Genomic DNA, 13,563 nt, shown 5'->3' with positions numbered 1-13,563 from the left:
GATGTGCACACATACAAGTCCATATGCAAGTGTGAGCACAGTGCATGTGTGTCTCCAGGTCGCTTATGGGTCTCTCATGTGTGTCACGTGTACAAGGGTGAGACAGACATGTAGCAGCTGACATGTAGTTGAGGACGCCCGTCCCATTCTGCAGGCTGTGGGGGAGCCCTTGAGAAGCTGACTGGGGGAGAGGCTTAGAGTTTCCTTTCCCAGAGAAGGGGCGGATGGTCCCTGAGCACATGTGAGGAATGTACACACAAGGAGGGCCCTGGCATCCCAGGGGAAGACTGTTTATCTTCCCTGAGAAGATATCGTAGGGAGGAGCCCAACAGCAGGACAGATGGTGACCCCTACACCTATCCCTCCAAACCATGTGTCTGCACTAGGCACAGTGCTAACGGTACCCATGGCACATGTGTGAAAGGAAGACCAAGTAGGCCAGGCCCCTGCCCGTCCACGTGAGACTCAGGAGCCAGCCAAGGCACGTGCCACGGGGAGGTCACCATCGGCTGAAAAGCTTTAGGCAGAGCCCAAGTACCAAGTGGGCTCAGCATGTAACCTCTGAATCAACTCTGGTAGTTCTGCTGCCCCAGAAATCTAAATACCCATGTCCTGGAGCTCAGAAGGGAAGGGAATCCTGAGACCAGGCCTGGACTCACACAAGAGATCTGGGGTGAATGGCTGCTGGCTCCTCTTATGTCCCTGGGGTTATCCTGTGATGAGAGGATTGGGTTTTATTGTATGAACCTTGACCTCTATCCCAGAAGAAGCAGCATAACCAGAGTGTGAAGGGACCCTAGGAGTCAGAGGTGCCCCTGAGGTAGACTGTGATGGCCAAGATGGAGGCCACTGACTAGGGAGGGAGAGGTACTGTAGTGCCCCACAAATGAGGTCTGGCTCCCAAAAGAGCGGTCTAGCCTTGTACTGCTCTGTCCCAGAAAAGAACATTTTCCCCAGAGGGTCCAACTGAAACCCACAGTACCATCCAGGAGGCTGTGGACCATAAACCGAGTGCTCTTGGACTGGACCCAGCTTTTAACACAGAAAGTTTCACATGCTGAGAAACCTTATTGATCTCAGGGAACCCAGTGTCCGAAACTCCACCTGGGGCCTGGGCCTGAGGATACGAAGGGACAAGTCACGGGCCACCTGCCGACTGGAAGGTGTGGGAAGGAGGGGGCAGGGTGGCCCTTGCAAGCCACTGAGGGCTGCACAGCACAGGCCTCCCCTACAGGTCTTTTCCAGGTCTTAGGCCCGTAGCCAGCAGCTTACACCTTTGTCACGGTGGAGTGGGCATCCACTGGTGGGTGAGATCTGTTCACACCTCCAGTCTGAGCCCACTTTGCCTGTCATGGTTTTCCTCTTTTCCCTCAATGTGCAAGTGCCAGAGACCTAACCAACCAGCCTCAGACGCTTCCAGCCAGTGTTCCAGCTTTCTCCACCCTTCTCCCCTCCTCCCTGACCTTTGCCCTCCCGGCAGCATCTGGACAGTCCCCAGCCAAACGCAACAGTCTCATCATGGTTCCACAGACTCACGGACTGCTGCTTCTCTACTTTCTGCTCCAGCTCCAGGGACCCCTAGGGGCTGTGGGTACGTACATACGTCTGTCTGTCCAGGGAGGTTTTACGGTGGACTGAGTGGCTGATGTCTGTAGCGGCGGTTGGGACATCAACAGGAACTCCCTCACGGGCAGCTCCATTTGATGTATGTCCCTGACAAAAGCAAAAAGCACCTGGATGCTTGCCACCCGGAGACAGGCAGTTCTTCACAGGGGTGGGATCTTGGGCTGCTGTCTTCCACAGACTTTTTAGAAGTAGGGTGCTTTCCTGCCCTCTATGGACACGGACATTTGCCTGTGAAGTTAGATCCTGGGGGGGTCACTCAGTACAGAGCTCTGAGGCAAGGGATCAGACATCAGAACAGCCACAGGGCACTGTGCTACAGGGCTCGCTCATGGTCTCGGCTCCATGTCCGCAGTCACGGCTCCCCCACCCGCTCCCCCCACGCACACACATACACGTGCCTCTAAGGCCTCAGGGGAGAAAGCCTGTGGCTAGGCGTCACAAACTGTAGTCTGAGGCTGCCATGAATGTTCCCACGTATAGAGGCGTTGGTCGGTGGGCTAGCCAATGGAAGCCCATGGCAAGTGGGGATTGCAGCGGGTTCCCCAGTGGAACTGAGTAGTAACCAGAGCGATGGATGGCTTTCCTGTCTTCCTTTCCCGGCTTTCCCAAGTTCTCTGCAGCAATGGGGAGGGCCTCGGGTTTGCTTCGGATCTCCAGGAGGAGGATTAAAGTACATTTGCCTTCTCCTAAGGGCCCACCCCTTACCCCTTACTCGTTGGAGAAGTGCAATGGCTGGTGACATATAGATCTTTCTCTGCCTCGTGAAGGATATTGACTGGTCCTGTTGGACAGTGTCTCCATCCTCTTTCGAGGAACACCAGAGAGTGTTCCTCAGCCCTTTTCCCTCTCTCTGTCCCCTCCCAAAATGATTTATCTGACTTCCACTCTTGTCTTTCCAGAGGACTGTCCTTTGGGGCACACCGACATCCTCCTGGTGAGCAGAGCCACCTTTTCAGCCCCACCTGGACCTAGTTCCTCCCAGCAAGGCCCATACAGGTTTTCCCTCCCTTAAACGAGTCTCCTCTGCATAGGGAAAGCTGTCTCTGTTAGCCTTCTTCTTGAATACACTGGCTGCTTTGGGGGTCTCCCCTAATTACCTTCCTTCCTGGCTCTTTTCTCTTCCCATCTCAGTCACATGGCTTCCCATGAATGGCTGCTCCTTCCAAAGACATCCCAGGCACGTGGTTTATGTGACATCATTGCCGTATGAGCACTTTGAGGGCCTCAGCTTCATCCTGACTAAGTTTAGATGATTTAAACTTCTGCATTCCTATCTCACATTTGTGGGATTCAGACCCCATGTCTATTGGGGTATCCCAAAGAACCCTCAAATCCAGCATGTCCAAACTATTGTGGCTGCCTTCGCCAAACCTTTGCTTTTCCAAAGCCAAGTGGGGAACACTGTCAAGGTCACTGACAGGCAGGGTGGTGTAGTGGAGGCTGCATCTGAAACACCTCCAGTGTAGGACAGGACTAGGAAGCCCAGGTGATGGAGCTGTGGCCTGGCACCTAGAGCTGACGCTGTTGTTATAAGATCTGAAGCCCCAGGGCTGTGTGACTTGAGATTCTTGGATTGACCCCCTGGACACAGGATAGGGGGATAGATGTGAGAATAGAGGATGATCTAAATGTGTTTGTGCGCACATTTGTGAGTACCCAAGAAAGGGACTGCACAATGTGGCATTAGCTGTCTCCTTTTGGCTTGACATCACATCGTAAGCCTCGTGTTCACTGGCCTCACAGGGGACCACCATTTGGCAGTCTTGTTACTACCGACATATCATTTTGTGACTTTCATAAGCCCTCCAAGTGTTTCCTCATTATAAATCCCTAAGAGAGACATGGTCAGAGTGCCAAACCACATGGATATGGTAAACATTCATCTCATCTAATAAATGCATCGCCACATAGTTCTACATAAGGCTGCGCCAGGGCTATCCGTCACCAACCATCAATGAAAACACATCCAATCTTAAATTCAGCTGAGCCTGGGCTATGTTGTTCTCTGTGACCTTCAGGCCACAGTGGAGGGTAAGCCATGGAAGGAACCAGCCTGTGCACCCTCCGATCCTTGAGGTAGACAGGAACTTTTTGGTTCCCACCAAAGGGTGGAGTGGAAAAAGATGAATGTGGGTAGGTCGGCTGCCATCACTGAGGGAGATGGATGTCTCCACCACTGAGAGAGCTGGTGTGGGTGGTTTACACGAGCTGTGTGGTTCCCCTCATTCACTGGAATGGTCGGGTGTGGGTGTTTCCCATTACTGATGGGCCCATCAGGAGTGGGCGACTTCTCAGCAGCTTGAGGAAGGCTTCCCATATTTCATGGGACCTTCTGTTTCTCAGTTTTCATAACCCAGGAGGAAGCACACGGTGTCCTACACAGGCAAAGGCGTGCCAACTCACTCCTAGAGGAGCTTTGGTCTAGCTCCTTGGAGAGGGAGTGCAATGAAGAGCGGTGCTCCTTTGAGGAGGCCCGAGAGATCTTCAAGAGCCCTGAGAGAACCGTGAGTGCCCCCTCCCCCGTGCCTGATCTTGTGTAGCAAACTGAGACTGGAAGGAAGGAAGCTGGGGGTCGTGAGGGTCACGCCTGTGTGTCTCAGTCTGTCTCCCCTCTCTGTGGAGGCTGCCACTCAGTACTCATAGATGCACAGGAACCCTGACACACACAGGTTTCTGCTCCAACAATACCACATGTAAGTTTTGCAAGAAATACAACTCCTAAACTACACTGGCTGTGTCTCCTATTTCCCAAAGGGAAATCCCTTATTCCCTAAGGATCCAGGGCTGCCCATGAAGTTAACCTGATAGGAAAATTTCACACACACACACACACACACACACACACACACACACCACATCATAACACACATAACACACACACCACATCATAACACACACAACACACACACACAACACACCATAACACACACACACACACACACACACACACACACACACACACATGTGCAGTCCTCACCAGAAATGTGTGAGGAACACTAGCTTTCCTCGTCCACACTTGGCCCTGTGCACAGATTTGTCTTCGCTCCTGAGTTATTCTTTTTATCTGTTTGTTTATTTCTTTTAGTTTTTTGTTTTGTTTTGTTTTTTGTTTTTGTTTTATAGCCCAGGCTGACCTCCAATTCTTCATCTTCATCTGCCTCCCAATTGCTGGAATTACAAGTATGCGCTACCCTGCCTGGCCGTGTGGTTTCATTTTGTAAAGGATGCCTATTTATACATCACTGAATGTGGTTAGACATCTCCCTCTGGAGGCTTTTCCCAGAGGTGTGTTGGGATAGGACAAGGCTTTGAGACTGGGTCCACTGTGTTTCCTTTTGTCATCATCTCTGGAAAAAATAGTCACAACCCCGGGGATATTTGTGAGGTTCCAGGGGCAGTTTTGAGGGGCTGGTTTTTTTGTTTTCCAATGGCTTTTCTTCTCACCAGCTTTGGCTCATATCACACCTCACACTCACGGGAGATTCACCTCAGGCTTACCTCACACTCACAGGAGGCTCACCTCACACAAAAGACTCACCTCACACTCACAGGAGGCTCATTCACCTCACACTTACAGGAGACTCACCTCACACAAAAGACTCACCTCACACTCACTAACAGGAGGCTCACCTCACACTCACAGGAGGCTCACCTCACACTCACAGGAGGCTCACCTCACACTCACAGGAGGCTTACCTCACACTCACAGGAGGCTCACCTCACACTCACAGGAGGCTCACCTCACACTCACAGGAGGCTCACCTCACACTCACAGGAAGCTCACCTCACACTCACAGGAGGCTCATTCACCTCACACTCACAGGAGGCTCATTCACCTCACACTTACAGGAGACTCACCTCACACAAAAGACTCACCTCACACTCACAGGAGGCTCACCTCACACTCACTAACAGGAGGCTCACCTCACACTCACAGGAGGCTCACCTCACACTCACAGGAAGCTCACCTCACACTCACAGGAGGCTTACCTCACACTCACAGGAGGCTCACCTCACACTCACAGGAGGCTCACCTCACACTCACAGGAGGCTCACCTCACACTCACAGGAGGCTTACCTCACACTCACAGGAGGCTCACCTCACACTCACAGGAGGCTCACCTCACACTCACAGGAGGCTCATTCACCTCACACTCACAGGAGGCTCACCTCACACTCACAGGAGGCTTACCTCACACTCACAGGAGGCTCACCTCACACTCACAGGAGGCTCACCTCACACTCACAGGAGGCTCACCTCACACTCACAGGAGGCTCACCTCACACTCACAGGAGACTCACCTCACACTCACTAACAGGAGGCTCACCTCACACTCACAGGAGGCTCACCTCACACTCACAGGAGGCTCACCTCACACTCACAGGAGGCTCACCTCACACTCACAGGAGGCTCACCTCACACTCACAGAACACCTCTCTCTCACACAAGAGTCCTCACGTTCACAGAAGCCCTCACACGTGAGGTTCACATGTACCGGAGAATTTACACCCACAGAACACCTCACACAGGATCTCTCACTCCTACAGGATACCTCACAAATCCAAAGGATGCTCCGCACAGGAAATTACACAGCAGACCTCACATTCACAGCACATCTCTCTCACAAGTGCCCTCACACTCAGAACAACTCACATAGGGAGCCCGGAGAAGTTACTTTCCTTACTGACCGGTGGGGCTATACCTGACAGGAAATCACTGAAGGAAAGACAGGTTTATTCCAGCTGTAGTTCAGGAGTCAAGGAAGGCATGCTAACAGCTAGTCACAGGGCACCCAGTCAGAAAGTGGAGAGTGACAGGCGTTGGTGCCAGCTCACTTCCTTTTTCTTCAGACCAGAACTCCCATGGGATGACACCTACCACATTTAGAGGGCCAGGCCAGAGCTGGAGAAAGCAGGATCAGAGTGAGAACTCAGGTACTCTCACTTGGGAGAGGCAACTGTATGGTGATTTACATGTCTCTTGGAAGGGTGTAGAGAAACACCGCCTCAGATAAGGCCTCCTCCACAGGAATGTTATCTTCCCAAGCCCCACACAGATGCCCAGGTCAGGAGCCCCACCTATAGCTCCTGAGCTCCTCCCTTGGACACTAAGTGCTACTTCTCATGAACTCACATGGCTTCTTCTTCCCTCTCAGAAGCAGTTCTGGACTATTTACAGCGGTGAGTAGGTGAAAGCCATCTGTGCCCCTCCCCCACACCCCTCCTTTACAGCACACTAACGTCAATTCACCCACAGATGGCGACCAGTGTGCCTCGAATCCATGTCAGAACGGGGGTACCTGCCAGGATCACCTCAAGTCTTATGTCTGCTTCTGCCCCCTAGACTTTGAGGGCCGGAACTGTGAGAAAAGTGAGACCAACTTCCTCCCTCCATTGCAATGGGAGGGAAGGGAAGGGCCTGGGTGACTGTAGTGGGAGGGAAGGGAAGGGCCTGGGTGACTGTAGTTGGAGGGAAGGGAAGGGCCTGGGTGACTGTAGTTGGGAGGGGAGGGAAGGGCCTGGGTGACTGGTTCCAGAGAATAACAGTCTCGTCAAGGAAGGAGAGGATGCCCCAGGCCAGCCTCAGCCCCTGTAGGAAATTGATCTAGGAGGCGTTAAGAACTCCTTTTAAATGGAGGGCCTTTGGTTTATGAGTCTAAGATTCTGGGTCTCAGATTCTGGGTCATTCCTTTTGACTCCTTGTCCTAGAATCCTGCTGGTCTGGAGAGATCTGGGGGAGGGAGGGTCCAGCTTCTGTCCCCACCAGACAATCAACTGGGTAAACTTCTTTTTCTCTGCTGTTTTAAAGGTGTGAAGTATTTACTCAGCTTTGAAATATCAAATTCTTGGAGACCACCAAACCACTCTGGGCTCAACAGTTCACTAGTGGGCCTCATAGAATTCACTGACAGCAGACATACACGGGGTGTTTTGTTACACCAAAGTTTGCGAAGTCTAGGAGCAGGCTTCCAGACATTCTGTTCTGTGGGCTCACACAGACAGCTCAGTTCTTCTAGAATCCATGTAAAGTACGATGGAGTATCACTGACCTAGAAAGTCACTTAACCCCAGACCTAGGTGTGAAGGACCTGTCTGCAGCCCCTTGGGGCCCAACCTACCTTCAATCATACCTTTTGCTGTCCACCTGGTATGGCCCAAGGTCCCAGACAAGCAGCAGTTTTCCAGTTGGGGGTCCCCCCAGGTCAGCTCTTCAACTAGGGCAGAGGTGTCCTTTCTTCAGACCAAGGGCCCCTTACTGCCAAATGGGTTCTTCCCAGTATCAGCTGCCTCCTCCTGTTCTGACCAGAACGAGGCCAGAGAGAGTAAAGAGGAAGGGAAGAAGTGTTCACTAACAGTCACTGACCCCAGAGGCCTGTAAGGTTTGGTGAGCAGTGACTGTGAGTCACAACACAGGCCTCCATTACTGAGGCTCTGGGCTGCTGCAGAACTGAACTGATTACCCTCGCCGTCTTCTCTGTCTAGAACACTAGAACCAAGGGCCTAGATGGCTCACGTGGTCATGAGGGTTGTTGCTAGAGTAACTTCTCCCTTTGACAGTCCATGGGCCATTTTTCCATTCTGTTGAGAACATTTCCTTTCCTTGAGAAAGGTTCACTTACCTCCAGAACCCTTCCCAGCTTCTCATTAGAGTCTTGGAAAGAAACACCATCAGATACCGTAGGCTTAGCATCCTCCAAATGCTGTCAAGATGGCTCAGACATGTGACTCCCAGATCTGGCTCTCATCCCTCCAAATCAGTCCACAGGGCAGGTGATGCCAGTTCAGCCTCAATAGACCACAGCGACATGCCATGTTCCAAGGGGACAAGGGAGACCACCATCATGGCCAGAGCTGGCCTTGCAGAGACCTCTCAGGTTGTCTTCTCCTGTCCTCAGACAAGAATGAGCAGCTGATCTGTGCAAATGAAAATGGTGACTGTGACCAGTACTGCAGGGACCACGTAGGGACCAAGCGTACCTGTAGCTGTCACGAGGACTACGTGCTGCAGCCAGATGAGGTGTCCTGCAAACCAAAAGGTAACAAGCTCCAATACACTCTGAAGAGCCAGTCACCTGTGCTGGTCTGTGGCAAGTTATTAGTCCAAAGAGGTGTTAACAAGGCCAGACTCCTGTTTGTCGAGTTTGCTGACTGACTAAGATAGAGGACTTGAGGCTTGCAGGACACCCCACCAGAGAGCTGTTAGCTTGGAACCCTGGGCCAGCATCCTGCACTGTCTCAAGTGCCCTGACCATTGAAGCGGGTCAGGGGTGGATGAGGAGTCCTCACATCTCCTCTAATGCCCAATGGAGTCTCTGAGACATACTTGGGAGTCCTACAGACACATCTGACATCTGTATCCACTGCCGCAGTTAACAGCATAAGATGACTTTATCATTATCATTGTCATTATTATTATTATTATTATTATTTATATGCAGGTGGGTGGGGCAGTATTACATATCACTGCAGTCCTACAGAGGTCAGAGAATGTCAGATCCCTTGGCGCTCAAGTTACAGGCAGTTGTGAGCGGCTTGAAGTGGCTGCTGGGAGCCAAACTCTTGCCCTCTTCTCTAAACACATGTTCTCCACAACAAGACTGTCTGGGCTCTGCTTCCAAAGGCCGGGCTTCCTCAGAAGAGGATGGGCTCAACCTGCGCCATGAAACCGGAAAGTCAGAAGGCCACTACTCAATGCTCTTTCTTACCTGAGGCCTTTGCCGTGTGAGGAGCATGAGGCCCGAGTCTGGTTAAAAGACCCTGTGTCTCTGCACTGGTGGTTCACACTTACACAGATCATTTCTCGCTTTCTAGCGAACCAGAACTATATGTCTTCCCTGTGAGGATCTAGCAGACCCCAGCTCTAGAAAGCCGGGTCTCAACTTTCCCCAAACCAATGTCTGCCTCCTCTCCTAGCTGCTGCACTAGGCCCTTCCTGCCCACTCTAGATGGAAACACCAAGTTTCTCTGTCCCCAGCGGGAGCTATGGCAGGGACCAGGTGCTTCTCATCCTCTGCCCACAAGAACCTTTACCCGCATCCCGCACCCCACACCCTGAACCCTGCTCTTTCTGACTTCTGTTTGTACAGTTGAGTACCCATGCGGGAGAATACCTGTTGTAGAAAAAAGAAACTTCAGCAGACCCCAAGGCCGGATTGTGGGAGGCTATGTGTGCCCCAAAGGGGAGTGCCCATGGCAGGTAAGGTTCTCCATCCTGCAAACCTCACTTTTCCAGCTCGGTCTCCCCTGATTTCGTGGTTTCTACTCTGGGGTGTGGAAGTTTTGAATTGGGTTAAATTTATACACAAAGGAACATGGGCCAGCCTCCTGTGCACTCTTGTTCAGAGAAAGGGAAGAAAAGCCCATATTGAGGCCCATTCCATGCAGAAACCATGCAAGGTCTGTAGCTGCCTCACGAGAGTCACTTGAGGAGCCATATGCACCCCATCATCCATGTATCCCATCCTTCCACACCCCTGTTGTCTACCAGAGAAAGCAGAGCTAAGGCTGCTGTATCCCCCTGGGGCAATCCCCAGAGGGATTGTGGACAGGAATTGTGTCAAGTCAGCTGCTTCCTCAAGAGCAAGGAGACCATAAAAATAGTGTGGCTCTCTTCGTCTCTGTGCCCCCGCCCAGGCTGTGCTGAAATTCAATGAGGCATTGCTGTGTGGGGCCGTCCTGCTGGACACCAGATGGATAGTAACTGCAGCCCACTGCTTCGATAAATTCGGGAAATTGGTAAACATCACAGTGGTGTTGGGTAGGTATGGCCTGTCCCTGGCCTCTGGCCTGAGGGTTTTTTCAGACTAACATTGGCTCAGGGGCTGAGGGTCAACGGCCCATCAGAATCCCTAACCAGGTGATATCTATAAGAGTGGCACTGGAGATGACCCACTTCCTCTCCCGTCAGGGAATAGGGGGAGATTGGAGACTGCTCTATTCATCTTGCCCTACTCAGAGTGGGTGTCAAGGATCCCATCCACTCCCCCGGGCCCAGCCCATTCACAACCTCCCCTTCAGAACTGCAGCGGGCCATGGTGCAGGCTTCTTCTGAGACCTTAGCAAGGACTCAAATACTAGACACCAGAGGCTGGACTGGCCACAGCCCTGTCCACATACTCTAGGTCAGAGGAGCAAGATAAACAAGAGCTTTGTGTAGGAACATGGCCACACATGGTAGTGTATGTCCATGAGTAGAGTTATGTATGGGGACATGGCCCTCATGGTAGGATATGTCCCATGAGTAGAGTTCTGTGTGGGGACATGGACACACGTGGTAAGATAAGTCCATGAGTAGAGTTATGTATGGGGACATGGCCCTCAGGGTAGTATATGTCTCATGAGTAGAGTTCTGTGTGGGGCCATGACCACATGTGGTAGGATATTTCCTATGAGTAGAGTTCTGTGTGGGGCCATGGCCACACGTGGTAGGATATGTCCCATGAGTAGAGTTCTGTGTGGGGACATGGCCACATGTGGTAGGATATGTCCATGAGTAGAGTTATGTATGGGGACATGGCCCTCAGGGTAGTATATGTCCCATGAGTAGAGTTCTGTGTGGGGCCATGGCCACACGTGGTAGGATATGTCCCATGAGTGGCGTGACGTCCCCCAGGTGAACACGACTTCAGTGAGAAGGAGGGGACTGAGCAAGTACGGCTGGTGGAACAGGTCATCATGCCCAACAAGTACACCCGCGGCAGGACTGACCATGACATCGCCCTGGTCCGCCTTCACCGGCCTGTAACCTTCACTGACTACGTGGTACCTCTGTGTCTGCCTGAACGGGCCTTCTCCGAGAACACCCTAGCCAGCATCCGCTTCTCGAGGGTCAGCGGCTGGGGCCAGCTACTGGACCGTGGTGCCACAGCTCTGGAGCTCATGGTCATCGAGGTGCCCCGGCTGATGACCCAGGACTGCCTGGAGCATGCCAAACACAGTGCTAACACCCCCAGAATCACGGAGAACATGTTCTGCGCCGGCTACATGGACGGCACCAAGGACGCCTGCAAGGGTGACAGTGGAGGCCCACACGCCACCCACTACCATGGCACTTGGTATCTGACAGGTGTGGTCAGCTGGGGGGAGGGCTGTGCAGCTATCGGCCACATCGGGGTGTACACCAGGGTCTCCCAGTACATAGACTGGCTGGTCAAATACATGGACTCCAAGCTCCGGGTTGGGATTTCTCGAGTCTCCCTACTGTAGCTCCTTGGACAGTCCAGCCTGTCCAAGACGGAAGCCGAGGCTTGTGAAGCTATTTTGTATCAAATCCTATCGACTTGCCTGCTCTTCTTTTCCTGAGGGAGGAGAAGGAGCTAAAGAAGGGTGAAGAAGGCAGAGGAAGAGATCAAACGAGAGGGGCTGGGAGAGGGGAAACAGAAAGCAGGGGAAGAGTCTGAGTTAGAGACTAGCAAGTCACTCAGAGGGTCTGGGCAGTGCAACCACAGACAGGCAGCCAGAAGGGCAGGGTGTCCTGAGGGAGACGAGGCTCAGGCCTTGCTCCTGTCTCCCCCACAGCCACCTCCTGTCTGCACAGGTTCTGTCTGCAGTGCTACACAGTAGGTGTGTTCACATGCATGTAGGACGTGTGAATGTGAGTGCGTGTGCGTGTGCCCATACTACACACGTCATTCGTACTATTGTTCCCTTTCGTCTAGTGCGAGCACCCTGTCTTTGTTTCCATTAAATGAGAAACACGGTCGGCATGTGTCATGTCATCCTTCTGGGCTGCCTAAGGGAGTATTTCTGAAGTAAAGTGTGCACTCCACCCCCATAGGGACTGGCTGGCCTCAGCACGTCTTGAGGACACCTGCTGTTACTCTGGGTTGACCTTGAGTCCCTGCGTGGAGCCCTCTGATGTCAAGTCAGATACACATCTGCAGGGCTGCTCTTCCAGGGAAGGGAAGGGGAAGGTGGACTGGGAGTAAAAGGAAGACACTGAAAGGGTTTGATTGAGGTCTTGCCCAGCCTCGGTTTCCCCAGTTATCAGTACGTATGCAGGCATCCATCTCACAGAGCAAGCTGTCCTGAGATGCCACCAAGTTCCCTTCAGAGGCTTTACTGAGGCTGTAGCTCCCTGAAGACTGACATGCTCAGTGTGGGCCCCAGAGAAGGGAGGCGACAAAGGGAAGACCCCCTCGAGCCAGCTTTACTGTTTGCCCCTAGTTCCAGACCACGGGTCTGCTGTGAGTACCTCACAGCCTCAGTGTAGGCCCAGTGACCTGGACACAGGTATCACCAGGCAGGGCAGTGTTCAGAGCATCACACATCTTTTCCAATTTCCTTCATGGTCTGTCACAGCCTGGTAAATGACAGTGACTTCCCTCCTGGTAAGACGCCAGCATTAGCCTCAACGTCTGACGTCACGGGTGTGTTTGTTCATCAGGGACCCACAGCATGCCAAGGTCCTCCCAGCACTGGTAACAGGGGGTTGGGGGGAGCCAAATGCCATTACCGTGCTCCCTGGCTACGTGCATGCAGCCACAGTTATGAGCCATTGCCTAATTAAACACCGTGACCAGCACGGGCTGCAGCCAGGATAGTGAGTGTGTGGAGCCCATTTCTACTCACTAGTGAGCAGGCACAGTGTGCATGGGCCGCAGACTCAAAAAACAGCTCTGCCAGATGAAGCTTCGAAGGAGCTATTTTGCCCTTCTCTGACCTCCTCTTTCAGGACCTAGGGAAAATGACTGCTCCTTTGTGGAACCGACCCAGGGTGTGAGACAAGGGCTTTACAGAAGTGCTGTTGGCGATCAAACACCAAAACTCCATTTACGAGTTCTCCACCCTCCAGGCCTGCAGGAAGGCTGGAAGTGGCAGGCCCCCAACCCTGATGTGTGCCCTGTGTCCCTGTGGACTTCCCTGGATGTAATGTATCAGAGAAGTGAACTTGTGTCAAGATGCGGACAGTTCAGGGCTCCTGTCCCCCAATAGCCC

The 13,563-nt window shown here is 52.6% G+C and overlaps 1 protein-coding gene across 6 annotated transcripts; it reads left to right on the top strand.

Moving 5' to 3' along the window:
• Positions 1-1,507: 1,507 nt before the first annotated feature.
• Positions 1,508-12,332, top strand: F7 (coagulation factor VII). Of its 6 annotated transcripts, none has more exons than NM_152846.2 (8): positions 1,508-1,591; positions 3,970-4,130; positions 6,783-6,807; positions 6,884-6,997; positions 8,523-8,663; positions 9,714-9,823; positions 10,261-10,384; positions 11,240-12,332. In NM_152846.2, exons 1-8 carry the CDS (start codon positions 1,519-1,521, stop codon positions 11,830-11,832), a joined length of 1,341 nt encoding a protein of 446 aa, NP_690059.1. In that variant the 5' UTR covers positions 1,508-1,518; the 3' UTR covers positions 11,833-12,332. The 6 variants fall into 6 exon arrangements, with proteins under 6 accessions (NP_690059.1, XP_087443704.1, XP_087443703.1 ...); XM_087587578.1 differs by having other exon boundaries at positions 1,510-1,591; positions 6,656-6,807; XM_087587577.1 differs by lacking the exon at positions 6,783-6,807 and having other exon boundaries at positions 1,510-1,591; positions 6,859-6,997.
• The last annotated feature ends 1,231 nt before the right edge of the window (positions 12,333-13,563 follow it).

The sequence above is a fragment of the Rattus norvegicus genome, chromosome 16 (assembly GCF_021556685.1).
Source record: "Rattus norvegicus strain SHRSP/BbbUtx chromosome 16, alternate assembly SHRSP_T2T, whole genome shotgun sequence".
NCBI lineage: Eukaryota > Metazoa > Chordata > Mammalia > Rodentia > Muridae > Rattus > Rattus norvegicus.
The sequence above is the reverse complement of the archived record's forward strand: the minus strand, read 5'-3'. Positions and strand labels throughout refer to the sequence as shown.